The sequence below is a fragment of the Coturnix japonica genome, chromosome 1 (assembly GCF_001577835.2).
Source record: "Coturnix japonica isolate 7356 chromosome 1, Coturnix japonica 2.1, whole genome shotgun sequence".
Taxonomy (NCBI): Eukaryota; Metazoa; Chordata; class Aves; order Galliformes; family Phasianidae; genus Coturnix; species Coturnix japonica.
In genome coordinates this window covers 174,694,390-174,722,350 of record NC_029516.1, presented here as the reverse complement: position 1 = coordinate 174,722,350, position 27,961 = coordinate 174,694,390, and the positions used below count along the sequence as shown (strand labels likewise).

At 49.5% G+C, this 27,961-nt stretch overlaps 2 protein-coding genes, 1 long non-coding RNA gene and 3 other non-coding genes across 10 annotated transcripts; 5 read left to right on the top strand and 1 right to left on the bottom strand.

Moving 5' to 3' along the window:
* The first annotated feature begins 417 nt into the window (after positions 1–417).
* On the top strand, positions 418–4,888 carry RPS3 (ribosomal protein S3). Its single transcript, XM_015852605.2, has 6 exons — positions 418–572; positions 807–900; positions 2,068–2,162; positions 3,298–3,485; positions 4,139–4,335; positions 4,817–4,888. Exons 4-5 carry the CDS (start codon positions 3,326–3,328, stop codon positions 4,330–4,332), a joined length of 354 nt encoding a protein of 117 aa, XP_015708091.1. The 5' UTR covers positions 418–572; positions 807–900; positions 2,068–2,162; positions 3,298–3,325; the 3' UTR covers positions 4,333–4,335; positions 4,817–4,888.
* On the top strand, positions 2,844–2,988 carry LOC116652806. Its single transcript, XR_004306025.1, has one exon. It is a non-coding gene; the product is annotated as a small nucleolar RNA SNORD15 (small nucleolar RNA).
* Positions 3,730–3,877, top strand: LOC116652805. The gene has a single exon (XR_004306024.1). It is a non-coding gene; the product is annotated as a small nucleolar RNA SNORD15 (small nucleolar RNA).
* Positions 4,403–4,539, top strand: LOC116652807. Its single transcript, XR_004306026.1, has one exon. It is a non-coding gene; the product is annotated as a small nucleolar RNA SNORD15 (small nucleolar RNA).
* Positions 4,889–7,821: 2,933 nt separating the features above from the next.
* Positions 7,822–14,629, bottom strand: SERPINH1 (serpin family H member 1). Of its 2 annotated transcripts, none has more exons than XM_015852604.1 (5): positions 14,491–14,629; positions 11,164–11,774; positions 10,909–11,007; positions 10,329–10,561; positions 7,822–10,156 (listed from the first exon to the last, which is right to left on the bottom strand). In XM_015852604.1, the coding sequence occupies exons 2-5, from the start codon at positions 11,744–11,746 to the stop codon at positions 9,854–9,856; spliced, it is 1,218 nt and encodes a 405-aa protein (XP_015708090.1). In that variant the 5' UTR covers positions 11,747–11,774; positions 14,491–14,629; the 3' UTR covers positions 7,822–9,853. The 2 variants fall into 2 exon arrangements, with proteins under 2 accessions (XP_015708090.1, XP_015708089.1); XM_015852603.2 differs by having other exon boundaries at positions 11,164–11,777; positions 14,491–14,618.
* LOC107308600 lies at positions 11,773–25,341 on the top strand. 4 transcript variants are annotated; one of them, XR_001552854.2, is made up of 6 exons: positions 11,773–13,509; positions 13,896–14,029; positions 15,887–15,964; positions 16,291–16,420; positions 20,001–20,125; positions 21,371–25,341. It is a non-coding gene; the product is annotated as an uncharacterized LOC107308600 (long non-coding RNA). The 4 variants fall into 4 exon arrangements; XR_004306008.1 differs by having other exon boundaries at positions 11,773–14,029; positions 21,371–21,513; positions 21,815–25,341; XR_004306009.1 differs by having other exon boundaries at positions 11,773–14,029; positions 21,410–25,341.
* The last annotated feature ends 2,620 nt before the right edge of the window (positions 25,342–27,961 follow it).

The window sequence follows — 27,961 nt, the reverse complement described above, 5'->3', positions numbered from 1 at the left end:
CACCCCCAGCTCCCTCAGCCTGTTCTCATAGGGGAGGTGCTCCAGCCCCCTGATCATCTTCGATGTCAGCCACACCACTCAGCTCAGTGCCTTCACCAAACATGCTTTAAGAGACTTAATAGGGCTTGAGGCACCTGCGGGGCTGCTGAGGGGATATGAGTTCTGCAGTGAGTTCATGCAACCTCACACTTCATTAAAGTACCTCTGCAGGGCATCACAACAAGATATTTCACTGTTTGGCCTGAGCTGTGGCTGGTTTGGGGCATGAATCGAGCTTTGCTGTTGGCTTTTATTTCATCCCCGCTTCTGTTTTCTCTATTGGGACAGAAAAGCTCTTAGACAACAGGACAGGTTGGGGACTTGGACTTGAAACGTCAAATTCTTTTGGTTTTTAGGGAAAGGATGAAGGACTTACACACTCTTGGTTTGTTTGTTCCATAGTTTGTCGCTGATGGCATCTTCAAAGCTGAACTGAATGAGTTTCTGACTCGTGAACTGGCTGAAGATGGATACTCTGGAGTAGAAGTCCGGGTCACTCCAACCAGGACTGAGATTATCATACTTGCCACCAGGTAACCGAGACACTTCTGTGCACTTAGAGACACTGTGTGAGTCTTTAAGGGGTGTTGCTGAAGTTTGATAAACATTATTATGAGGTACTTGGGAAGGAGAAGCTGAAGTGATCTTCAGTAAAGCAGCAGTGTTACAACTCCTGCTAAACACACTCAGTCTGGAAGCTCCTTGGGGTGGTTGCAGGCTCTGACATGGTGACACTCCCTCAATCATACTCTGTTCTTTTATTCCAGAACCCAGAATGTACTGGGTGAAAAGGGACGACGCATCCGGGAGCTGACGGCTGTTGTGCAGAAGAGGTTTGGATTCCCAGAGGGAAGCGTTGAGGTAAAACTGCCTCAGTTAAAAGCAGTTCAGAGTGGGCTGTGTGTGCTGTCTGGATGGCTTCAGCTGAGAAGTGATTTGACTTCAGGATAACTTGGGGTTGTCACAAAGTGGTGTTGCACTGAAAGAGGAATATCACTTTGGTAGTGCCCTCAGTTTGTCTGGTTTTCTTTGCTTTCCCTGCAAGTAGGAGCACAGAAGCAGGTAAAACGTTCCATTTCTCTTAAAAATACTTTGTAGGGAGTATTTCTGTGCTAGTGTTGAGATGAGAGGTCAATCTGACAGCATAGGGATTGATGCACTGCCATTCCCCTTCATCAATTCTTAATGCTTTTGCCCATAGAAGGAAGCTGTTTGCGTGCAGAACTGTCTTTAAAACTTCTCTATGATACTGTAATGAATTAGACAATAGAGACCACAGTATTTCAGAGATAATATAATATAATAGAGACCACATATATATGATGTCTTTTTAATGGTTGAAGTCTGGTGGCCTTGCTAGCACTTCACTCCATAATACTTAATGAGAAGGGAGATGTGTGCTTTGGGTTGCCCTTCACATTTATCATACACTCAGACAGTGTTGCTGGATGACATTACACAGTTGCTGATTATCTTCAGAAACTGTTTAAATGTCTCCTCAAGTGTTTGTATCATTAGCTCTGGTGGTTTTGTGTATGAAATTTCTGAGTATTTCCTTCTCAAGTATCAGGCTTTGGCTATTAGGGATGTTAGAGTAAATGCACCTCATTGTCCCAGCTCTGGTTCTTAGTTTCTATGTCTTCCTGTTGGGTAGCACTGTCTGTTTTGTTCTTGGGAACGCTCTTGCCTTCAGCAGACCTGCATATCTCATACATTGTTCTAAAATGGAATTGTGAACGTAGTTCTTGGCACTGCTTGGATGCCCCTCTTCATTGTTACTTAATGTTTTGGGCCTGTTCTCTTGGAGACGGCACCATCCCAGTCCTCAGGGTGTCCTTGGTGTGTGTCTCAGCTCTGCCAATAGCAGGAAACAGGTGCTAATGGATCTTCATGCCTGAAGAAAAAGCTTCTGCTTGTAAGCATGTGTCTGAATGATGGGGCGTGGAGTGGTATGAAGCTCCTGACTTCCATTTAATGTAAATCCTTTGGAAATAAAGGCATTTCTGAGTTTGCTGCTTATTTTTTCAGCTCTATGCCGAGAAAGTGGCGACCAGAGGTCTGTGTGCCATCGCCCAGGCAGAGTCCCTGAGGTACAAGCTTCTGGGAGGCTTAGCAGTGCGTCGGTGAGTAGAGCACGTTGGATGTGATGCCTCAGTGAGGCTTTGTAGGACTCCAGTAGTGCTTTAGGATAGTGCTTACCATCTTGAGATGGCTTGAATTTGGAAATTTAACCTACTAATGATCTGCTTACAGAGATAGATATATAAAAGCTTTTCATTTAGTATACACTTGCTTTTGGTAGTAATTGCTAGACATTGTATTCTGAAATAAATGTTGGAGTCCTAGATCATAGAATCATAGAGTGGCTTGGGTTGGATGGGACGTCAAGGATCATGAAGCTCCAACCCCCCACCACATTCAGGGCCACCAACCTCCACATTGATACCAGCCCAGGCTGCCCAGGGCCCCATCCAAGCTGGCCTTGAACACCTCCAGGGATGGACGGGGCATCCACAGCCTCTCTGGGCAGCTGTTCCAGCACCTCACCACTCTCAGAGTAGAGAACTTCCCCCTGACATCCAACCTCAGTCTGCCCACCTTAAACTTCAAACAGTTTCCCTTGTCCTGACGTTATCTCCCCTTTCAAAGAGCTGATCATATCAGATTAGAAGTTGCGTGACTGATGTGCGTGCAGCTCACATTTATTTCTTTGTGAATGAATGGTGGATGAGGGAGTGAAACGCAGTTTCAAGCCTCATGGCTGAATCATAATTCAGGTGACAGTGGATTTACTTCTCAGATCCCTTCAGTGATGATAAGATGACAAGTCAGAAGGGATGGCTCCTGCTGAGTGGAGCCCCTGCAGTGTCACGTTCTGTGCTGCTGCCTGTGGTTCTTCAGCAGGAGCATCCTGTCGCTGAGTGATTTAGAGGCATTTGTCTGAGAAGGGATAGGGGCTGCGCTTGTGATCTGGGTGGGTTGGCCACCAGAGAACTTGTGCTTGTCCCTGTGTCCACAGCTTCACATACATAATTCACAGCACTCCTGTAAGGCTTGATTTGATAGCACTTACAGCATGAAGCTTTCTGCTGCTTTGTCTAGCATTGACAGCTTGGGTTGCATGACTATAGCTTTGATAAAGGCAGGTCTTAAAACATGATTATATAGGTTTGACATTGCTGCAAAATGCCATTGGATTTGGCAGTGATGTCCCTGTGTGGGACTAATGCAGTGGCTCTTTCTGCTCCCTACCTGCAGGGCCTGCTATGGTGTCCTCCGCTTCATCATGGAGAGCGGTGCCAAGGGCTGTGAGGTGGTTGTGTCTGGCAAACTCAGGGGTCAGCGTGCCAAGTCCATGAAGTTTGTGGATGGTTTGATGATCCACAGTGGAGACCCGGTGAATTACTATGTCGACACAGCTGTGCGTCACGTCCTGCTCCGGCAAGGTGAGTGACTGGGATGCAGATCCTTCTGCAGCTCTGTTGGCCTCTTGTCAGACCCACAGAAAAGCAAGTATCACTGACAGCTTTCCCACTGTAGCTTCTTTCAAGTCTTCCAGTTGAACCAGCCAAGCCAGCTTTCATCCCCTCGTCCTTTTCCAGTAAAACACAAGTGCCTTCTGCATCTTAATAGGCATTTCAGGGCACCAGGTGTAGAAAGATGAGCATAAGCCAAGTAGTTTTGATCTCCCTTCATTGATGATACGATGACGAGTCAGAAGGGATGTCCTTGTGCCAGCACAGTCTGGTCAGTGCCATGTTCTGTGGTGCTGTGCTAAGGCTGTTTTGGGCAGGATGTCCTCCTCATTGGTTGATTCAGAGGCATTTGTCTGAGAAGGGATGCCAGAACACAGGGTTTAAAATCAGGATACAGAATGGTTTCTTTGTAGTCAACCCAGGCTGCAGTTAGCAAAGGCAGTGTGTTTAATAGAGAGAAATACACTCATGTAAATTTACATTAAGTAGATTTTTAAGCTTTATCACTTTTAATTAGCTTCCATCAGTTTGGAGTTGTTGGGAGATGGTTTTAGTGCAGGTAGCTTGCTTCTTTAACTTTGTGTCCCATGTGCATATCCTTAATGTTCTGTCCCTTTTTGCAGGTGTACTTGGAATCAAAGTAAAAATTATGTTACCATGGGACCCAAGTGGAAAGATTGGCCCCAAAAAGCCTCTTCCAGATCATGTCAGCATTGTGGAACCCAAAGAAGAGATCTTGCCCACCACTCCCATTTCAGAGCAGAAAGGTGGCAAACCAGAACAGCCAGCCATGCCGCAGCCAGTTCCCACTGCCTGAGAGGTGAGTGCCTGTGAGCAGCAGGAGTGAACTGTTCACATAGACACAGTTAAACTGCACACTGAATGCCCTTCTATGAAGATGTGATGACGAGCCTGAAAGGGAATATCCTTGTCCAGGTATCCTGCGTCTTGCTGTGTTCTACAGCATGGATCTGGGGACCTTGGGTCAGAATTTGAGTGATCTTGAGGCATTTGTCTGAGAAGGGCTCAGTGCCTTAGACATTTTAATGCTATTTTTCAAGCAGTGGTCGTACTGGTATCCAGTTGAGATTTGACTCTTAGAAGCCAGTACATCAAGCTTGATGTTAGGCTGGTCTCTGACTCGCAAGACTTGTTCATGTAGGGGGAGGTCATTGGCTAAAATGTAGCAAGTGAAAGATGTAATTGGGACACTTGGAGCTGCCTTGTTCAGCATTTGGGTAGAAGAATAGCTATAGAAAATGATTTGCCACCATCTCACTCAGTATTTTTGTTTGTTGTAGGGTTTACAACATCTGCAACCAGAAGCCTGACTGTCCTGAAAACATCTCTTAATAAAAACACAAAAGACAGTATTTGTGGAGGTGCTTTTTGGTTTTTTTGCAAGGTATATCCAGGAAGAGCCCGAATCGTTGGTATGGAAGGAATTTCATTGTATTTCTTGCAGCTTGTGTTACCTTTTGGAGTGAACTTAGCAGATCCTGATCTAAACAGAGTGGGGACAAGATGCTGATATTCTAGAGAGATGTCTGGAGTCCTCTGACAGTTACACAGCAATCTTTCTCCAAGGCTTCTAGCTGGTCTAGCAATGTCCAAAGCAGTTGCAGTCTTTTAGGCTACACTTGGAAGTTTTACTATATTTTCTACTAAATGCTTTTGTCACCTCTATGCTTCAGTTCTCTTTACCACTGAGAGATGTTTGCTGTGTGGCTTTTAGGGTTATGGAGAAGAACATCACATCTCCTGTTAGGGAGAAGTAACCTTCATCCGTGGTGATGTGGGATGATGGCACCAAGTCTGCCTGAGTTCAAGATGCATTTGGACCACAGAAATAGGATTGGAGTTTTGAGTGGTTCTTTGTGGAGCCAAGAATTGTACTCAGTGACCCATTTGTGGGTCCCTCCCAACTCAGTGTGTTCTTTGATTCTATGAAACTTCATGGTAGGCGTTCACATGTTACATGGGGGGAAAATGTTGTTCACATGTTACATGGGGGGAAAATGTTGTGTGTATGTAGATTTCAGGCCTGTCCTAAGCATTTAAATGCAAATTCAGTGCTTGAGGAAAAACTCTTCTTCGAGACTTGAATAGACAGTCTCTTAATTTGTTCTTGTATTGCAAACTGGCTGTAATGAGCTGTAGGATTGCATAGGTAGATCCTTAAGTTGAGAACTGGATTTTTAGGCTATTCCTTCCATGAGAATGCCTAGACAGGGATGTGTTATCTCTTGTGTTCCATTGCTGTATGCAGAGTGTTGGTGCTGTTCATGCCTGCTGTGGTCTGGTGAAAGCCCTGTGGTTGGAGAAGTCCAGCTCAGCACTTCATTAACTTTCAGACTGATATTCTTGAAGCCCAGTGCTGTTACATTAAGACACTGTTGGGCGTATCACAAAGAGACCGTGATGTTCACAAGCTTTTTGTTTGCATTTTGAGCAATTTGGAACTCATATGTTTAATTAACTGAAACTATACAAACCTGTAATTTTTTTTTCCTTAGGCAGAGTGCCTTTACATCCAGTTTCCCATTTTCTATTGCAGTTCCAGATAACAGTACAGACAGGAAAAGAACTTGCTGAGAGCAACCCTACAGAGAAGGACATGGGGTTCCTGATAGACGAAAAGCAGTACAGGAGCCAGCAGTGAGTGCTTAGAACCTGAAAGGCCAGCAGTCCCTTGGGCTGTACCAACAAGGGGCAGCAGGCAAGGAAGGAAATGTCCCCATCTGTTCTGCCCTCATGAGGTCCCATCTGGAGCACTGTGTTTAGACCTGGGCCCCCAGCACAGGAGGAACATGGGTCTGTGGGTCCAGAGGAGGGCATGAGGATGCTCAGATGATGGAGCAGCTCTCTGTGGAGACAGCCTGAGGGGGGTGTTCAGCCTGGAGAAGGAAAGGCTCTGGGGGGTGACCTTGTAGCCTTACAGTACTTGAGGGGAGCTCTCAAACAGTAGGGAGACTGACTTTTTGCATGATGTGGTAGGGGTAGGACAAAGGGTAAAGAGCTTTAAACAAAGGGGGGAAATTTAAGTTAGATACCAAGTGGAAATTCTTTTCTTAGGGAGTGGGGAGGAGCTGGCACTAACTGGCTGGAGCATCCTGTGGATTCACCATTCCTGAAGGCATTTAGGGCCAGGCTGAATGGGAGCATGAGTAGCCTGGTATGGGGGCATCCAGCCCATGGAAGAGGGCTTTAAGGTTCCTTCTAACCCAAGCTATTTGAGAATTCTCTGCAGGAACTAGGCAAGCAACTTAAGAACTGGAATTTCAGACAGAGATGGCATCAGAAACTGGTTTGTCTGGCAGTGTATGAACTTGAACCTCAGCCTTCCTGTTCCTGGCATCTCTGATGTGGCTCCTGGGAAGCCGGCCTGGCAGAGAGCTGGCTCAAATATTGGGTAGGTTTTGTACAAACAGCTGTGCTGTTTCAGGGTCCCAGAGAAAAGTCTGATTTCAGGTTCCTGTGTGCATGCTGAAAAGCTTTACTAGTTCAGTGTTTCAGCTCCTGGTGTCATTAAAGTGCAGTTTTATCAATGATAAAAAGCACATGTTCGTAACAAGGCAGTGTGGGATTAAGAAAGGCTCTGGAAGATGTGAAATAGCTTTTAACTTGCTTGCAACAATGCTGTTGTAGATGATGGTGTAGGACTGCCAAGGTTGGTGCTGGGAGTGGATGCTGCAGTTTTCTGCAGTAAAAAATGCTGTGATCCCTCAAGCACCTGGTCCTTTTTCAGTCTCTGGGGATTTGCACATGGATGTAGGCACCTTCCTACCCAAGATGTGGTTTTAGTGCAGAGAAAAAGGGAAGATATCTGCAGCTTTCTTTGCGCATGGCTGAGTGGCAGATGGTTGCTTGGATAGCCAGCATGTTAATCCCTTTCCAGCAGTGGAAGAACACTGGCCAGCAGTGTGTGACCTTGCCAGATTTTCTAAGACCTAGCTTTGTGTTGACAGAAGCTGCAGGTTCTTGCTTTTCTTCCCCCCCCCCCCCCCCCCCACGCGGCTTCCTCTATGAACTGGCATTCCCAGCCACAGAAGCTTTGAGTTGAGCAGTCAGTAAGGCTGTCTAATAGATGTTTGCTGCCCAGTTGAATGTCACAGCAGGGGAGGGCAGTAGGTCCTCCTGTCTGTGCAGTGTTAAAGATGCTGGACACTTGTGAGTTTGCATACTTAGTATTAGAGCTCCTTTCCTATAACGTAGATGTCATGGCAAGGACTGTCTGTAAGCCCTTCTTTAAACACAGTATTTTTCCCCCTGCCAAACCCTGCAAGTTATTTTGGCTGCCCAGAGCTTCACTGAAAAAGTTTTATTTCAAAATTATACAACAGTCATCATGTGGTACAAGGACAATAAAAGCCATAGGACAACTGCATCCACATGATGCAGCTGACTCACACTATCTGTTGCTTTGCCTTCCCGTTCTCCACCCTTCCTTCCCCCCCCCCAACCCCATCTTCCATAACGTGGTACAGCATGTGGGTTTCAGTGCGCTGATTCATCAGGTCGTGTAGCATACACGTTGGCTTTCAGGCTTCCTCTGCATTTGGGTACAGCTTTGTGGGTTCCCTCCTCCACCCGGGTCAGGAAAGCACCTGGGAGTATGAACTAGGAAGAAACCCAAGGACAGACCCTCCCTGTGTGGCTGGCTTGGATGGGAGTTAGGGCAGACCTGCTTCTCTGCCACCATCTAACTTGCAAATCCAGATAAGGCACAGTCAGGTTAAACTTAGAGCTGCAAGTTGAATGTTTTGCTGTAGGAGATGCCTGCTAAGATGCAAGAGGTAACATTGTGAATAAATAAGTGGAAATGGTCATGTGGATGGTCAGAACAAAATGCAGTGTTGGGCTTGTATGACAGCAGATGTATTGGCAGGAAAATACAAAGAAAAGCAACGCTGTCACACTGTCCCTGCTGGCTCCAAGTAACTGCTGCTAACGTGACACCCAGATTTCTCTTATTTCAATACTCATGTCTTGCTTTGCAGTATGTTTCAGTGCATAGCAAGGCTTATCTGATGCATGCTTCAATGCTCTTGGGGCTGCATCAGTTCTTTATAGTAGGATTAACCTGACAGTGTCCTTTAATCTGAGGAAGATGGGAAAAAAACTCCAAGTTTAGACTGGAGCAGGCTATGAAACTTGTTAATTATCAGACATAAATACGTATATAACTATAAATACATTTGGTTTTCATTGTGCCCTTATCCAGGTCAGCCAACAGGGAGCTAAAGAGGAGAGGAGCTGCAGAAAAGGTATATTAAGAAGTCAGGTAAAGGAAGCTCTAAAGCTTTGTACTGATGCAAGTAGAAGTGAGCCTTGGTCCATCTCCATGCTAGAGGTCAGCAGAGGAGTCCCTTTAGTCTGGTACAGGAGCTGATGGGTACCAGCCCTGCTTTTAACTAGGGGGAACCTTCACAGTGTCAACTCTTTCACAGTCCTGTGTGCTGATGCAGGAGCACCAGATGTTTCCTCATTTGCCTGGTTTGTTTAATTGGGGTTGTTGGCCCCAAAGTCCCCTCATAATTCTGAGAGAGTCACTTAAATAATTCCACAGGTGTCTCTTTCTACAAGCCTGTCTCTTTGGCCTCTGCTGACATCCCAAACCCATCTACTTCTGCAGAACACAGACCAAGGCTGCACCTGGCTTTGCAGTATTCTAGCGAAGGAGCTGGTGAAGCATCCCTCAGGCATTCAGAGCAGGGTTAGGCAGGACAGAAAGGCATAACAGCACAGATTTCAGCTTCTGCCTGTTGTCAGTGTCTTGCCCCTAGTGGTACACGTGGGGTTAAAGCATTGAATCTGCCCTGGTCATTCTGTTTTGTACCACTTGAGCTAAGCATAGTTTTGCCTTCTGCCACGAGCAAGAAACAACTGCAGAGGAATCAGCAGCTTTAGTGTGATGCTCCACAGCCCCAAAGCAAGGAAAAAGCAGGCAGACTAAATGTGCAGAAGCATTAGAGATGGAAAGGTGGAGGGCTCGTGTCTTTGCAGGGCTGATGGTAGTAGCAAGGTACTTAAGCAGGTGCAGGGAGGAACAAAGCATCAGCCCAAACATCTCAACTGAAGTGCTGAGACAACACATGCCAGTTCCTGTCTGCTCTTGGTGACTTACTGTGCCAGGCTCCCCTCTTCTCTGGAGCTGGGTTTGTGCAATGGAGTATGTTGGGGGTGAGGTAAAGTGTATGCTGGTTTCTCATCACAATGCACCCTGGTCTGAATAGCACCCATAGTTCGAGAAGGATACAAAATAGTGTTTCCCCTTTTTTGAAATCCCCCCCTAAAAAAGACCACGCAAACCAAAACAAGCTCTGGAGGAAAAAAAACTACAACTCATCACGCATCTTGTCTCCTTTGGGCCTGACGAGCCTGCCAATGAAGAGAATGGAGTTGGTTTTGCTGTCCTTGATCATGAAGATGAAGGGGTGATCAGCATAGAAGAGCTTGGGGTTCCTCATTTCCTCTCGGCCGTAGATGTCAGCATCATAGGGGTTCCCATCCGTGTCCCATTCAAGAGCAGCGGCATGGAAGACGTTGGATAAGTAAAGATCTTTCTTGCCAGAGATCTTTGACAGGTCAGCCTTGGTTTTGTCAATGGCTTCTGTCAGGCCCAGGTCAGCCAAGTGTTTCTAGGAAGAGAAGAGAGGTCAGCAATCTTCCCCAAACACAACACAGTGCAATCTGTTCCATCCACTGCCAGAGCATTAGAAAAAGATCTAGCCTAGGCAGTCCCATTATTCCACTTCTCTCTCCCACCCCAAATAGCTGCAAGGTTTAATGTTATCTAAGGGCTTCCTTTACCTGCAGGTCATGGCTGACTTCCAGGACAACCTTAGGCAGTGAGATGGCCACGGATCTCTTCTTCATCTTGCCAGCCCAGGTCTTCAGCTGTTCCCTGTTCAGCAGTTTCTCAACCCTCTCCAGAGGCTCCACATGGTTTGGCATGATAAAGATCATGCTGGAGAGCTTGTGAGCCAGTGGCATCTCTACCACCTGGAGCTTCTCTGCCTCATCATCGTAGTAATTGTAGAGACCTTGAAGTCAGAATCAGAGATAGGAAACAGTGAGATGCAGGACATGGGTAAACAGCCACAACCCTTTTGCCAGTTCATCCTGGGCTCCCAACACTGAGGGAAGAAAACCTCTGCCATATTGGGCTCAGCATCATTGGACTTGGCAGCAACTCGTAACTGTGGTTCTCATTCATGTCATAAGATAGAGTTTAATCCTAACAGCAAATCTCTGCTAACAGACTGAATCAACAGAGCGAGCATACCATGCTTTGTTCTCTCACTCATTGCCCATGAAGCAAAGTTATGTTGGAAGCAGTTAACAACAGCAAGCTAATTCCAGCTGGTCTTGGGGCATGTTTGCAACTTACCTGTACGATGCATCATTGGAACGCCCACCGTGTAGGAGCGGGTCACCATGAAGCCACGGTTATCCACCATCTTATGATGGAACTTCTCATCCCAATGAGCTGCAAGAGAGAGATTCAGCATGTGAGAGATGGGAGCAGCAAAAAAACCAGCATACTCTGAAAAACCATATGCTTTCAGTGGACCCAAGGGTGGTTTAGGCTGCTATATATGGGCTTAAGCTGGGCTTGGGGTCAAGAACTGAAGGCAGCACTTACGCTTGAAGAACATGGCGTTGACAATAAGGGCTCCATCAGTTTTCTCAACGTCTTTTGTGACTTCTGGGAGTTTCCCATCCGTGGTCTGGGCTGCCCACTCATTAATGGATTTCAGGGCACTCCTCTTATCCCGAAAGTTGATCTTGGAGTGCTCGTAGTTGTAATGTTTCTTGCTGTTCTTCACAAAGTCATCAGCAAAGTTGATGGAGGTGGGGCCATACAAGCGGTTGCCGATCTTCCAGGTAACGTTGCGGGCTGTGCTGTTGCTCACCTCATTGAGGAGCTCCGACAGCCCGCTGTGCACATAGTCATCATTCAGCTTGTCTGCACTGAGCACGGCCTTGGCTTGGGAGGCAGTTGTAGCCTTACCCCCAAGGGACACAAGGCCCAGGGAAGAAGCCACGACCACTGGAGACAGCAGGATGTTCTCCATGTTCTTGTCTTTGGCCATGGCGTGGTAGAGGTTGAAGGCCAACGTCGTGCTGCGGTCGGCCAACGTCGTTGCCTTGTCGCTCAGCTTTCTGTCCTCCGAGGGCACAGCCGCTGCGAGGCCACAGAGAGCGAGCACCAGGAAAACCTGCATGGTGTTGGCACTGAACGCGTCTGGGGACCTGCTGGGCAGGAAGGGTTCAACATTAGTGTGTCCCGAGCTTTTCCTGAAGCATTTAGAGACCCCGGGAGCTCATCCAGTGCAATTCACACCTAGGATCTATGAGCATCAATGCTTCTCTTGTGGTGCAATGATCCCAAGTCCACATTGGGCCTTCCCTCAAGCAAGAGAGCAGGCTGTATCCAAACTGCAGGACCTGAGCTTTCTTTATAACCTGTTTTTACTGTATTATGTTCATGTACGATTGTAGAATCCTGAAGGTTGGAGAAGACCTCCAAGATCATTCATCCTACTACACCCACCAACCACATCCCTCAGTGCCACATCCCCATGGCTTTGGAACACCTCCAGTGATGGTGACCCCTCCAGTCCCTGCAGTCTGTGCCAATACTGCACCACTCTTTCAGAGAACAAAGTTTTCTCTAATGTCCACCTTGAACCTCCTCTGGTTGAACTTGAGACCTTCACTTCTCTTTCTATGTACAGAAAATGACTTAAGGAAGGGTGGGGGAGGTGGGATCAACCGGTATTTCTGCCCCCAGAGCAGCAGATCAAACCTCTGCTCTGGTCAGTAAAACTAGAAGTGGGATGTTTCTGCTGCTCAAGGGCCACATAGCACAGTGCCAGCCCAGCCCTGGGGTAACGTATGACAAGGGTTGTCCTCCATGGGGACCCCCATAGAACCCAGCACTCAGCTCTTCAGGCACTAGATGGAGCACGTGAGCTTCCCATAAGATGGACCCTCTGAGAATCAGACAATCCTTAAGGTTGGAAAAGACTGCAAAGATCATCTAGTCCAACCCACCACCATGTGAGCACATCCCCCACTGCCACATCCCCATGGTTCTGGGGCACCTCTGTGGATGGTGACCCCCCTTTTTCCCCCCCAGGCAGCCTGTGCCAGTGCCTGACCAGCAGATCCGAGGCTGGTTGTGCAGCTCTTGGTTTCATCTATTCAGTTCTGCCATTGAGCCAGAGTACAGAGGGAGCAGCTGAACCCCTCTTTCCTCCTCCTTAGCATGTATGTGCAGTAGATAGATGCATCTCAACATAAGCACGCACATCCCCATTGAGTTCCAAGCTAAAACACATTCTCAGCCAACCTGACCAATCTTAAATGCTGGGCCTGAAAGCTCAGTGGAACACCAGCTCCAAACTAACATGCATCCTCCAGTAGGTTCTTTGGCCTCCCTGTCTCTTGAATGGGCAGCAATGAGAAACCATCTGCCTACACCCCATCTCTATCTAGACCTTTCCTCCTCCTCTTTCACAGCACTCACAGCCAGGCTCGCTGATGGCCCATTCCAACCCTTTAAACCCCAATTTCACACCCAAAACCAGCTTTCCCAGCACTGTGCATCACACACAGGGCTGCATCCATTGGTCCTGTCCTCACACCCTGCTTGGGGCCATCCCAGCGCACACAGGGATGAGGGTACGGCTGTTTCAGGGTTAAAAGCAAAGCCAGCAGGAAGCGAAGGGCCCGCTGGGATTACATATGGAAGGAAGCATGCACACAACACAGCCCGAAGCAAAGAGAGTGCGCAGTTGCACCGGGGAACCCATTGCCAGCATGGGAGTTACACAGCAATTTATATCCTAAAGCTCTTTTGGGAGCAAACCTTATGTTGAAAGGAAGTGCTGCCCCAAAGCCACAGTGTGAGCAAAGGGCTCAGAACTGCTCTTAACACACTCAAAGGTGCACATAACACTGGATGGGCGTTTAGAATGGGAAGGTATTTCTTTGCTTTATTTCTTCCCCCCCACATTTTTTCCTTTCTAAAGATACCTTGAAACTGTTTCATAGTGAGGTCAACGTTTGCCTTGTTCATTCTGAAAGAAAACAGATACAGGGAGTAGTCCTCTTGCAAGCAACCCGCTGCCCACAACGCTCACATCCTCAGCCTAAATATGCTTCATTTCTGCACAAAATGGCCCAAAAAAAAAATCTCAGCCCGGGGCACTGGGCTGTGATGAGCATTGCAGACTATAGCAAAGAGATGGAGAAATTCCTCCTGTTCTTCATTTAGGTGTGAGATGTTGGGTGAATCGATAACACGGGGTGGCAATAGGTCCAGATACCAGCGATGGAATGTGCAATAGATTGTATCCTCTCTTGCAGCCCTCCAGCCCAGCCCTAAGAGGGGACGCCCCGTGCCAGCGTGGCATCCCATATCGCTCAACGGGGGCTCTCAGGGACCGGCCAGGACCAGGACTATGGAGCAAATGCTGCTAATTCCATGCCGTTAGAAGGAGGTGAGGCTTTGTTAAGGCAGGCAGGGGGACGAGGTTAGTAATCTCGTGCTGAGCGCTGGTCCTCAAGGTCCCCAAGGCTGAGCAGGAGCTGCTGGCTGTCTCCAGCCTCAATCCAAGTCGGCGCTTCCAAAGCTCCCATTTTTTCCCCTCCCCAACCCACAAAAAAAGCTTCTGCTGGGTTCAACTACACTGCGATCAGCTCTAGTGAAAGTAGGGGGGATCCTTTAGCACTTTCCCTTCAGCATAACGGGGCAAAACAGCTTATGGGGCACCCCATCCCCAAAACCCAGCCATATCCCCCCCCAACCCCACTACCATGCAAGCCCTCAGCCCCCTTCCCACCCACCATCCCATATCTCTGCCTTATGGGGCCGGCCAGCAGCAAGCAGCCCCCAAATAACAACCTGCATCCCCCTCCCCTTGCAGTGGGGGTACCCCGGGGTTCTCCCCCCTCCTTTTACCTCCGGAGCAGTGCAGGATCGGGGCTCAGTTCCCTGTGCACCTCCCGGTCCGGAGGTGGGGGTATATAAGGGGCCGGCAAGAAACTTCTGGAAGTTGGGAAAAACCTCTCAAAAAAAAAAAAAGAAAATCCAGCCTGGGGAGGGAGAAAGGAAGGGGAGGATCCGAGTAAACCCTCCCGGCCTCCCACCAATGGCAGGGAGCGGGCGGCTGGGAAGGGGGGGGATACGGGGTTGGGAGTGAGGCTGAGCCGTAACGGGGCTCCTGCGTTGATATGGAGCTCTGGGTGAGCTGATTTGGTGCCCCCTCGGTGCTTGGTGGTGCATAACGAGGTGCAGAGCATCAAGCTCCACGGCATTTCAGGCTGTTGCAACAGGCTCTACCCGATGGACCACAGGCAGCAGAGGTTTAACATCTAACTAAGCTTTCAAGCCATATATTGCCTTCTGAAATGTCTCCGTGGTTGATGAAGAGCTCCTGCATCAAGGAACGTGCGCTGGCGAAGTTCCTGTGCTGAGTCAGGAGCGTTGAACTCCACTTTCACCCCTTGATTCATTTTTAAGCCAGTGTGGGATGGGTTTTTTTTGTGATGGCAATCTGGCAGCCCCACAGGGACACAGTGATATTCTAGGCATCATAGAACCACAGAATGGCCTGGGTTGCAAAGGCCCACAGTGCTCATCCAGTTCCAACCCCCTGCTGTGTGCAGGGTCACCAACCAGCAGCCCAGGCTGCCCAGAGCCACATCCAGCCTGGCCTTGAATGCCTGCAGGGATGGGGCATCCACAGCCTCCTTGGGCAACCTGTTCCAGTGCGTCACCACCCTCAGGGGTGATGGGGACCATCCAGTAATCAATTGATATCAGCAGGAGGATGCTGCATCACCGTGTTGTGTAGCTGTGGGCTGTGTCTTCCCTTTCTTCTAATCACAGTGCCATAGAATCACAGAATAATGGACTGGTTTGGGTTGTAAGGGACCTTATAGGCCACCCAACCCCATCCTTCCATGGGCAGGGACCCCAGGTGCCCAGGGCCCCATCCACGGCCATGGATGGGGCACCCACCCCTCTGGGCAGCAGTGCTGTGGCTTCAGTGCCCTCTGCATGAAGATAACGCTGGGTTTGGCTCTGCTCACAGCACACTTTGCAGCAACAAGAACCTGCTCACAGCAGCAGCAGCAGATAGCGGGGTTTGTTCTGCTCACCAACTGTTTGCTTCTGGCTGAGGGACGGCCCTTCCCAACAGCCTTTAGTACGGCTGAATGGATCCACGCGGTGTTATTTGCACAAGATCTATTCCAAAGGAAAAGTGCCAAAGGTCCCACTCACCGGGTGACCTTTTGGGTGCCAAACTGGAAGTCATTTTTGGCTTTATGTGATGGTTTTGTTTATTTTTCAGCGACGTTTGTGTGCAGAAATACCTGAACAAACTGCATCTCCAGCTGGCGGCTTCCCTGGGCGCTGTGCATCCGGGCAGGTACCTTAGCTCAGGGTTTAGGAACACGGTCAGTGGGATGGGTTGGGGTTGGACTCGGGGATCTTGGAGATCATTTCTAACCTTCAATGATAATGAGCTCATGGTGGTGATGCTTGGAGACTGGCTTCCTTCTAGGAAGGATCCATGGGGACAGAGGGCTCTGCAACACCTCGAGCATCACGTTGTTGCACACCAGTATCCACTTGGAGCACTTTTCTCCCATTGGGATTTGAGTTCTTGGATGTGGATCAGCTTCATTACTATGGATTGAAAGAAAGGAATCTGCTGGTTGCAATCAATCAATCAATCAATCAATCAATCCACAGGTGAAGTGGTGCTGATCTGTACCAGCTCAGGAACCAGGAGAGCTCCTTCAAGCTCCCAGCAGCAGCTGCTTTCCTCTGCCAGGTTTTGGATTGCTCCACCTTCAATCCCTTCTGTCAAATCACTTCCCGGGTAAGGGTGTCCTTTTCTTTTATTCCTTCCCAGTAATATTTAAAAGAAATTGTAAATCTTTTCATCCTTCTTGAGCATTAAACTCCTTTGACAGAGCGCTTATAACAGACTTGCCTTCAGAAGGGGAGTTTGGTGTTGAATAAGAATAGCTCTTTGTGACTGAGGACAGGCAGCCAGCACTAACCTCTGCCTGATTTCCCCCTCTTCTCCCTCCCTGTTCATGCTATCATTAATTGCTCTGCACTCCATATGTATCCCCCCAATACAACACAATCCCGGGCGCACTGCTCTGAGATAACCACACTTAGGGCTGTGTACATGCAGGAAAGAAGTGCGTTCTCCCTAGATCCAGCTCAGGATCCTATTTTCCTGGGCAAAAGCAGCGGGAATGGGGCTGATCTACACGGCAGGGGGATATCTGTGCTGCCATGGAGTGCTTTCTAAGTGCAGCCAGACTTACAGGCTCTCCCTGCCCCCACAGTGCCACGTAGGAGATTTGAAGGCGGTGGGATGGGAGGGAGCGGGAAGGGGGAGCGATGCTGGGAGTTGCCTTCTTCCGTCCTCTCTTCTCCGTAATGAAAGGCCCAGCTGCCAAAAGGTTCAGCTCCTCCCAGCCTGCCGGCTCATGTGGATTTCTTTGGGCAGAGCTATTTCCAGCCTGCTTTGTGCCCCTGGGGATGGAGAGCTTTCATTTTAGGGTCTACCGAGGGCTGCGGTGATGTCTCAGCGCCGTTGCTGCCGTGTGGGTGCAGGCTGTGATGGCTGGCGGTAATGCGTATTCTCTTCCTTCCAGTGAGTGTAGCTCATGAATGTGAACGTAAGCAGGGATTTGTGGAGCTCCTCAAGCTCTTCTATCCAAAGTGTTTCAATACGCATTGCAGTAATGCCCATGTGTCACTTGATTTGGATCATTTTAATCAAATTAATTGATTCTGATTTTACCAGAGAGGCTGTGGATGCCCCGTCCATCCCTGGAGGTGTTCAAGGCCAGCTTGGATGGGGCCCTGGGCAGCCTGGGCTGGTATCAATGTGGAGGTTGGTGGCCCTGTGTGTGGTGGGGAGTTGGAGCTCCATGATCCTTGAGGTCCCTTCCAACCCAACCATTCTGTGATATTTCAGTTTCATTTTGCATCAGTTCTGACCCTAAAGCCCTAACGGATTTGTTAAGTCATTATTCTCAATGCCATGCATTTCCTTAACGACTCTATGATTCCAGTATTAGCTCAGTTTCTCTGCTAAACTCTTGCCAGTGTTAATTCAATACATAGACACTAAATTTACCCATGTTTTTATGCACCTACTGAATATATATAGTGGCCAAACACACTTTAGCTCACTGACTTGGAAGGTATGGCCAATGCTGTTGAACTAAGGGACGTGATTTAGTGGGGAAATATTGGTGGTGGGTAGATGGTTGGACTGGATGACCTTGGAGGTCTTTTCCAACCTTGTTGATTTCATGATAATGCACATGTAGCGAAAAATAAAGTCATACAGAGCAATCAAATCATGGAGTCACAGACTGGTTTGGGTGGGAAGGGACCTTTAAGATCATCCAAATGTTTGCATACCTGCAGTAAATTAAGAACAAAAGTCACATCCCATAGCTGTAAGTGTCTGTTCTGTGCAGAATCCTTGGCTTACATCCCAGCGAGCTGCAGAAGGTGCTTCTTTCAGGTGCTTGGGTACAATCAGTAGCAAAAGGACCATAAAAACAAGAATCCTGTGGCAGGGATCTGAGCTTAAACAAGATGGGGATTTATTGCATCGGAACTACAGACCCTGGGGCTGGGAGTCCTGCCCCCAACCTGCAGCCATCATGCAAATGGGTGAACAGTGCTGTGGTTGGCTGGCCTGGCTTTTTTAAAGCAGAGTTACTGATTCACTCGCTGATATATCACAGCAGTGCTGTTGTCTTACAACCAGAATGTGAAAGCAGACCCTGCTGTTTGGACAGAACTTTTATAACATAAACTCTCACAGCTTTGTACGTTAAACTGTTCTTGTAGCCTGCGGTGACCTGGGACAAACTCAACCTGCTTTTTCCATATTAGAGTCTGACATCTCCTAAGCTGCCACGAGACAGTGCTGGTAAAGGATTTCTGCTTTCCAGGAGCAAGCACGGTCTGTAGCAAGGCTGGCAAGGATGAACATTTCTAGAGGAGATACTAAGTCCCTTCTGATGCCTCTCGGATCTAATGGGACTGGGGTACTGCTTGATGCATGGCTCATTCCTGAAATCCCCTGTCCCTGCAGTGTGGCATGGTTGGCAGCATTACCACCTCTGTTTGTGATTCAGCAGTGATCAGCTCCTCCACATTCTCCTGCCCACTCCTGGGCATTGCTTTGGGAGCAGGAATGGATGGAGAAGCGACCCCAGCCTTCAAGAATCCCTCCTGGACCAGCTCAAACCTTCCCACAGCATTTCAGCTCAGACCATTCCTCAGTCTTTTTGGGAGCAGTGCTATCACTGATTACCTGAGTCTGTTTGGGAGCTTCTATGCAGCCCCATTTCATCAGCAAAACCAAAGCAGAGCACATGGATCTGAATGGAGCCTGGAAGCAGCCGTGTTTGACGCAGCATTGCAGCCCTTCTATGATGATTTCCCCCTCTTTGGCTTGCAGCCGTGCCCAGCTCCCGTTCTGGCTGGTGCTGGGAGGGACCAGCTTTGTCTGAATGGCCAGCACACAAAGGAGAGCAGTGAAGCTGAAAGGCTGAGAGTCCCGTGGATGTGTGCCCTGGCCTGTCTGGTTTGTTACAGCAATGTGCAAAGCTCGACTCTGTTAACCCTGGAGCTGGACTAGCGGGACGCAGCCACCCAGCATCAAGGGGATGCTGCCTTGGTCTTATGGGAGGTGTTGGGGATGGGCTTACATGCCCTAAAAGTGCAAGTTCTGGTCAGTGAAAGCTCCTTCAGTAAATGTAGTAGAGGAGAACAAGGAAGAGCAAAACAACTGATTGCCCTGCAGGATGTCACGCACCTACAATTATGGCAGGAATGTTGTGATGCACACACAGAGCAGGACAGGCCAGCGAGGCCCCAGCTGCTGCTTCGCTGCAGGGCAGAGAGGAGAGACTCCCTTGATCCCGCTTTGTAATCCCTGCTTAATGCCCTACAGAAAAGTTCAAAATCCACAGGGTCCCCTGCCAACGCGTTGAGGAGGGTGGGAAATTCCTCTGGTGCTCTGGGATGGAAAGGGAGGCATCGGGGCGGCCTCAAAGTAAGTCCAGTAGCAGCAGGTTGGGCTCCTATTCTGTGCAATGGGAAAAGAATAAGAAGGAAGACTAAGAGGTGGGGTCCTTGCAGGTGGCTGCAGCTCAGAGTGGGGGTTTTCATGGGAGCACCCATCAGGCTCCATGCTTTGATTTGGGGCCAAGCCAAACCCAATGATAGGCTCACAGAACCATCACAGTTGGAAAGGGCTTCCAAAATCATCCCAACCATCAATATTTCTACACTAATCATGTCCCTCAGCACAACACCTGCATGTTTTCTGAACACCTCCAGGGATGGTGATTCCCCCATCTCCTTGGGCTGCTTCTTTCAGTTCCCAACAGGACTTTCTTTCCTTTTTTCAGCTGTTTGTGCTCCTCATTCCTCCGTTCTATGAGAAAACCAACCAAAAAGAAGCAAGCAAGCAATTCAGTTTGCAGCTGCATCAGCCCCACAAACACCAGGGCCACCTCTTGGCTGCAGGAGCCAGGTGAGATCAATGCTTTGGGAAGTTGTGGCCTCAGTTTCCCCTTGGACATCACCCATCTGCTGCAGTGTTACAGCTCCTGCTCGGCTGCTCCTGGCTGCTTGTTTTCAAGGAGGAATGGGAAGGCTTTGAGCTCTCTCCCTCAGCTTCAAATTGGGCTGAAGCTGTTAAAAGTACAGCCCCACATTGCCCTCCACTCCCCTGCAGTGCAGCAGCATTTCAGGCCTCTCAAGAGGAAATGGGATGTAAAAGAAAACCATTTTGTCTGGAGCAGAAACGCCCCTAAAGCTGACCCTGCTTGAAGCCAAATCTTCCACCAGCCAATCTGCAGCTTCCAGCACAGCTCTGGGGCGGGCTCAGTGCATGCACACGTGTGCACATGTGTGAGCAGGCAATGTGCACATCTGCCTGTGTCACCATCACAAAGGCAGCCTGGTTTGGGCCCCAGCAATCTTAATGGTGTCCCTGGAAGTGGCTGGCTTGTTAGACATTGGGTTTGCTGAACTGCAGAACACTGATGCCAGTGATGGGGATGGGGATGGGGATGGGATGGGATGGGATGGGTTGGGATGGGATGGGGGGTGAATGCAGGGCAGGGCTGGGGCTGTGTTGTGCACTTCTGGGGGTTCTAAGCAGGAGGGGAGGGATGAAAGCAAGGAAAGACACACTCAGGGCTCGGCAGCCCCTGTGCTGGGCAGAGGTCCAACAGGAACAAACAGCACGTACACTGCTTGTCGCCCACGTGCTGCGGATGTGTAAGCGGAGGGATGTTTAGGAGGGGTCCTGGCAGCCTCTTTGTCTTTTCTGCTCATGCAAACAATGGATGAGCTGCCCATTTTGATACCACAGAAGAAGGGGCTTCATCCAAATTCATCCAAAGATGAAGAGCCTGGTGGCAGTTGTGAAGAACCAAAAGGTGGTGGATTGAGCTGAATGGAGCTCAGCACTGCTGAGCATCTGTGCTCCCTGCATCCAAAGGGTGCTTGGTGTCAATGAGGGTTGCCCAGCTGCCAACCAGCAGCCCAGGCTGCCCAGAGCCACATCCAGCCTGGCCTTGAATGCCTGCAGGGATGGGGCATCCACAGCCTCCTTGGGCAACCTGTTCCAGTGCGTCACCACCCTCTGGGTGAAAAACTTCCTCCTAAGATCCAACCTAAACCTCCCCTGTCTCAGTTTAAAACCATTCCCCCTTGTCCTATCATAAACAGCCATTCCCCCTCCTGTTTATACTCTCCTTTCAAATATTAGGTCACAATGAGGTCTCACTGGAGCCTTCTCTTCTCCAAGGCACACTATACTTCAGCTGGCATACTGTATCTCTGCCTGTTGAAAACACACCGACAAAGAGCTGCTGTATGGATCTGAAGGGAAAGCCTGGCTGAAAAGCAAAGGTGGGCTGGATTACTGGGAAATGCAGGGAAGCCAAATGATGCAACCCTGACGCATTCTTGCAGAGCAACGTTGGGGCGAGTGTCATCCGTGAGCGTTTTGCTCTGGATGTGAAGTAGCTGCACCTCCAACTACACCTCCACCTTAATGACTTTTCCAGGCTCAGATCTGCATCCCAGCAGAGCTGCAGGGTTGGTGCTGCTCACGGTGCAGAGCTGCGTTCGCGCCTCTGGGAGAACTGTGTTAAATTTAGAAGCAAAAGCCACGGCAAGATTTCCATTTTCCTTCTTTTATTACTTGCAGGGAGGAATGCTGCTGATCGTCCAGCGAACCTTTCCCTGCTTCCCATCTCAGAATTAACCCCAGCTGCCTGCAGCCTTTGCTGAAAGCATAGAAATGCATCCATATGCAAACGTTTCTTTGCTTTCTCTTTGCAAATCACCCTCTGGCCATTGGATGTGGCGTGTCTTGCAAAACACGTGGCCAAACCTACTTGTGCTCAGCTGTCCTGGCAGCAGGAGCTTTGGCAAGTATCTGTTCCTAGAGTTCATTAGCTGCTATGGGCGCTGACAGGCATTTTGGCCACTGCAGGGAAACACACCCTGGCTTTTCTCTCCTTCCCTATGTCAGTGTAGAGACCAGGGGTTATATTCATTCATAACACACCGATGGAGATGGAGCCCTGTTGCTTACAGAAGCCTTGAGCCTAAGAAGGTTTCCCATCTTCCCAAATGGGTCCAGAAGCTCATGGGGCTCTCAGGCACTCGGATACTTGTGGCTGCTGGAAGAGCGACAAATGCAGCCCATGGAGATGGTCTCAGCAGCTGTGAGCTGGAACATCTGACTCATCACACAGCAAGGTCTGCAGCTGCAGATTCCGGGTTTTGTAAAGCTAAGTGAGGCTGATTGCCTTAAGGGTTGGGGAAACTGAGGCATGGAGTGCAAGGCTGGAACAGAGCAGAAGCTGGGTGTCCTGTGCTGTGAAACCTGTGCTGGTTTGTGCTGCATCCCTACTCCAAAAGGATGCTGAGTGCTTTACAGGGGGTCACAGAGGCATCTCCTCCATCCATCCACAGACCTGGCAGGCTGTGTGGTCCCTGACAGCCACAGAGAAGCTTCTACATCTCATCTTCTCTCCCACTCCTGCTCAGTCTGCATCAACCCCAGGCATGGACAGACTCCTGCTCTGTGTTTTGCAGCACCGCAGTCAGTGCCCATTCTCCAATGTGAATGCCCAGCTTTGCTTCAACCCTCTTCACCTCCACCCCTGAGGCTGCCGGGCAGCAGCACAGCTCATGCTCCTGGCCAATGCACAGCAAATGAAACCTCTCTTCCATTGCACCCGTGGCACGCAAAAACCTGTTTCAAAGCCTGGAGGAGGCGTCGGCGCTGACGGACTCGGGTTTTGCACACAAGGTCCCTTGTTCAGCATAGAGCAGAGGTGGCCAGGCAGGCAGGAGAGAGGTACAGTGGGAGGAGGTGATGAATGGGGACCGTTGTCTCACCCCAATCACCTCCAGGGGAACGCTGGGTGTTTGCCAGCCGTGCACAAATGGAGCCCGTCTTTCTAAACTGTTTGCACTCCTGGATTTCTGTTGGCTTCCAGGTCAAGTCTCATATCCCCCTGTCATTCCTCTTGGTTTGAATCCGATGTGGTTAAAAGATATGTATGGATTGAAGCCTCTCAGAACCGCCCTCCTCCTCTCCTACGTGGTTCTGGCTCGGCCCCATCCAGCTGGGGTTTATTTCAAGCTCATTCGCTGCCCGAACATAGAGAAGAAGCAGCAAAGAATGCAAGGCAGCTCCAGAGCCTCGAATAGGTCAGGACACGGACCAAGGGCTGCGCTTCATTTAAAGGGATACGCTCAAACCCAAAACTGCTGACATCTCTGCTATCTGTTGCTGATGGTCCTACCCAGCAGCACCATTGACTGCAGTGTCCAAAGTCATAGAATCATAGAATCATAGAATTAACCAGGTTGGAAAAGACCTTGAAGATCATCAAGTCCAACCTCAGCCTAACCAGTACCCTGACTCTAAAAACCCTACACTAAAGTAGTGCCTCATCTCCAGGCCAAGGTTTATTCTCTCTCATTTTTATTCCTGCTTGTTTTATCAACTTCTCAAGGTTGTGTTTTTTAAGCTGTTTCCCATTCTCTAGTTGGACACAGTGCCAGAAGTTGGGGAAAACCCATTTCTCCACTTCCCCTTCAATACATGGGTCTCTCCCAAGGGACGGGAACCACTTGGCATGAAGCTGAGTCACCATCCCTGGAGATGTTCAAGAACCATGAAGATGTTGAGATAAAGGACTTGGTTCAGTGAGGAAATGGTGGTGGGTGGTTGGACTGGATGGCCTTGGAGGTCCTTTCCTATGGAAATTCTATGATTTTATGAAAGATCTGGATTTTTCCCCATGTAAATAATTGCTGAGAGTGATCTGAGGAGCAAAGCTGACCTCAGTGGTGGGGAAGTCTCCTGTGCTTGATTCATTGCAAACATTGAATTCAATGGGAATTGAGATGTACCTTGCAGAGCAGGAGCTGAGATGGAGTGGGAAGTAAAGGTGAGGATGCAGCAGTGAGGAGGGGCTGATGGGGCACTGTGTGAGTGCTGGGGGCTCACGTTTCCAGCCTGCACTGTAAAGTTGATGGGAAGCTCTTAGTCCAACCTCACAAAAACAAACTGGTGTGACCAGCACCCCTGCGTCTGGGAAGCCACGGATGGGATCACCAAGGTCACAAAAGGATGGTGTAGAGTTGGTGCAAATAAGGCTTTGTGGACATCAGGTGTTGGAGGAGCAAGGAGACATCACTGCACCGTGTTGTGGTTCTGTAGGGCCTTATGGTCTGTGTTTTCCTGTTAGCTGAACAATCTCAGTGCTCTTGTTTCACATAGGCAGAAAATGTATCCTAATGCCACCTACCACCTCACTGCCCTTGGGGTTGAGTCAAGTCAAAAGCCTCCCATAGCCTTTATGGCTATTGGGGTTCCTCTCGTCTTACCCAGCCCCAGTCTCATACCCCAGATCCTGCCCTAGGAATGCACTTTTCGCTCCATGTGCTGGTGGACAGCAGCTTCCCATGCTTCCAAAATGATAGAAAACCACACCAACTGCACAATTCCTCTGCTCCAAGCTCCTTCTGATCCCTGGCAGGGCTGACAAATGGGAAAATAATTATATTTAGAAGGATTTTCCGGGCTAGAAGTGTCAGTGAAGCGTATGGAAAAGGCTGCAGTGAAGAAGGAGAGAGGAGCGGAAATAAATAGATTTAAAAATAGAAAGGACAGAGGAGATGAGGCTGGAGGAGATGCAGATGCTAACAGAGAGCTGTGAGGACAGTCTAGTTATTCACATAGACCCTATTGCCATGCGGGTGGCAATCAGCAAACAGCCCAGGGCAGATTCAGTCCCCAGTGCCATCAGTGGCATGGCTGGTTTGGCCCCCAGGGTTCCCATGCATAGCTCTGAACTGCATGCCAGGAAATCATAGAACCATAGAATAGCCTGGGTTTGAAAAGGACCACAATGATCATCTGGTTTCAACCCCCTGCTATTTGTGGGGTCACCAACCAGCAGCCCGGGCTGCCCAGAGCCATCCCATATTTCTTTTTCAGGTTTAGTTTTAAAAGCTTTGGTCCATGCTGCTATTCCACAGGAGGACAGGGAGAGGGAGCCCGTCCCCTTCTTTGGCCTTGGGAGAAGCAGTAGGATCCCATCCTCTTGCAGAGAGCAATCTTAGAATCATAGAATCGTGGTATCATTAAGGTTGGAAAACCTGGAATGGGTTCATTGGCACAGGTTGCCCAGAGAGGTGGTGGTGCCCCATCCCTGCAGACAGCCAAGGTCAGGGGATGGGCTGTGAGCACTGATGGAGCTGTGGGTGTCCCTGTGCACTGCAGGGAGTGGGACCAGATGGCCTTTAGAGGTCCCTTCCAACTCAAACCATTCAGTGGTTCTATGAAAAGACCGCTGACATCACCAACCCACCCCCCTGTGCCCATTGACAGCATCCCTCAGTGCCAAATCCACACTGTTGTGGACCACCTCCAGGGATAGTGACCCCATTACTCCCTGGGCAACCTGTGCCACTGCATCACCACTCCTTTGGGGAGTGATCTTTCTATAATACCCAACCTGAATCTCTTCTGGTGCAACTAAAGGCCATCACATCTCATCTCATGTCCTTATCACTGCCCCATTGATCAGAGGATGCTCTGAACCCTCTTCATTCCTGGGAGGGAAAAGAGGCTGGGACACTGGTCTGATATAGGGTTAGGTCTGGGAATCCTGTGTGGGGCCAGGAGTTGGGCTCAGTGACCCCTGTGGGTCCCTGCCAGCTCAGAGTGTTCTGTGGTTCTATGATCTGACCTGGCTGGAGAACAAATGCTGAGTGCACCATGAGCCCTGAATGTGCAATGACAGCTGACAGACTCACTGGTATCCATGCAAATACCATACAAACATACCAATCAACCTGATAGAAACACCTACAGGTCTGACACGAAACATCTCATGCTCAGAGAACGGACATTTTAAGTGAAATATCAGGACTGGGAGCAGATCCCCTCCTGTATTGATTTTGCAGCTGCTGGAGGTTAGGAACCCCCTGCAGAGCAGCTCAGCCCTTCCTTGACAGCCGCCTGCATTACAAGAAGCAGCTGAAATGATGTTTCACCCCATCTACAACCAGGACAGAGCAATTAGAGCCTGTCACTACCAGCACAGCCTGTCAGCAGGTGATCTGCCAGGCATCTGAGTGCTGCCTATGTGCCTGGTGCTCACTCTTCAGGACACAGTGCTCTCTGCAGGGAGCTGCTGAATGAAGGGAGAACTGAAGGCATGAGTTATTCACTGACACAGCTCATCAGCAGGGCAGGATCCTGAGGATGAGCAGCTCGAGGTCTTGCTTTCGAGGGAGGTTCTGCTTTATCGCAGTGATTCATCCTGGGGCTGCCTTTCTGCTTCTGCACATGAAGATGTGGGGCTGGCGATGCATTGAGCACATGGGGAGGTGGTTTCAGCCCCAGCACTCTTCTTCTTGTGCCCAGAGCCCTGACCTCAGAGCAGCAGATGAATCAGACACATGCAGGGATGCACCATCAGCTTTGTTTTGTGTCTGAGCTCCTCACCCTGCCATCCTCCCTGCAGCCACAGCCTGTGCCCATAGGGAATGCTGTGGCTCCTCTAAACCCCGCGGCCTTTTGCTTGCAAACACTTTATTTCCATCCTCTTGGCTCCTGTTCTGTCCTATAAATGGAAAAGGTTGACAGCCACCGCTGCTCAATGGGGGCTGTGTGACCACGAGATTTACTGGAGCAAACCCTGTCAGCTGATCCATCCCAGCACGCTCGTTAAAGGGATTTATTTTCCACTGACATTCAATCTGTGTCTGCACAGGGTGCAGGGGGGGCAAAGCCGGTGTATTTTGCAGAACTAGTGAATACAATGCATGTCAGCTGGCTTCCCAGGGGATGGGGACCTGGCCCTGTCATACCTGCAGCCTTTTCTCTTGGGTAGGGCTGGGACTGCGATAAGCTCTCTCTGTTCCCATAGAGAATTGCAATACTTCCCAGTGTTTCAACAGCTCTTCCCTCTAGAGGAGGCCAAAGGCCTTGCTGCTGTACCCTAGAGGGGCTTGAAATGCTAAGCACAGTGCCTGCAGTTCAGAACTGTTGGAGAGGGTGCAGAGGAGGCCACAAAGATGCTCAGAGGGCTGCAGCACCTCCCATACAAAGACAGGCTGAGGGAGCTGGGCTTGTTCAGCATGGAGAAGAGAAGGCTGCGGGGTGACCTCATTGCAGCCTGCCAGGACCTGAAGGGAGCCTACAGACAGGAGGGGAGTCAACTCTGTGAGAGGGGAGATAACAGCAGGACAAGGGGAAATGGTTTGGAGATGAAGGAGGAAAGATTGAGGTTGGATGTCAGGGGGAAGCTGTTTACAGAGAGTGGTGAGGTGCTGGAACAGCTGCCCAGAGAGGCTGTGGATGCCCCGTCCATCCCTGGAGGTGTTCAAGGCCAGCTTGGATGGGGCCCTGGGCAGCCTGGGCTGGTATCAATGTGGAGGTTGGTGGCCCTGCCTGTAGTGGGGGGTTGGAGCTTTGTGATCCTTGAGGTCCCTTCCAACCAAAGGCAAAAAAGTTGTTAAGAACCTCAGCCCTCTCCTTGTCTGCTGTTATATCTTCATGGCTTTCTGAAGGCTCTGCATTGCCAAGTGAGCATTTGTTTAGCCTGAGTAGGCAAAGTAATGAGGCATTGCTGCCCATAAATACACAGGGAATCAGTTGAGACAAGGGGCAATAAACACACATAGGGGGAAAATGTGACTTTGAGGCAACTTTGGCAGAATTCGGACAAGTTTTGGTGATGGCTGAGCAGGAGGAGGATGCTGAGCATTGCATCAGAAGGTCTATTCATGGCAGCGAGGGAGAAGCAGACTCAGTCACTCC

Coding starts and splice junctions, on each gene's coding strand:
- RPS3 (XM_015852605.2), top strand. CDS start 3,326: ATGGAGAGCGGTGCCAAGGGCTGTGAGGTGGTTGTGTCTGGCAAACTC. Junction 3,486..4,138: donor TCACGTCCTGCTCCGGCAAG/GTGAGTGACTGG, acceptor CCCTTTTTGCAG/GTGTACTTGGAATCAAAGTA.
- SERPINH1 (XM_015852604.1), bottom strand. CDS start 11,746: ATGCAGGTTTTCCTGGTGCTCGCTCTCTGTGGCCTCGCAGCGGCTGTG. Junction 11,008..11,163: donor CAACGCCATGTTCTTCAAGC/GTAAGTGCTGCC, acceptor TCTCTCTTGCAG/CTCATTGGGATGAGAAGTTC. Junction 10,562..10,908: donor TCCAATGATGCATCGTACAG/GTAAGTTGCAAA, acceptor TCTGACTTCAAG/GTCTCTACAATTACTACGAT.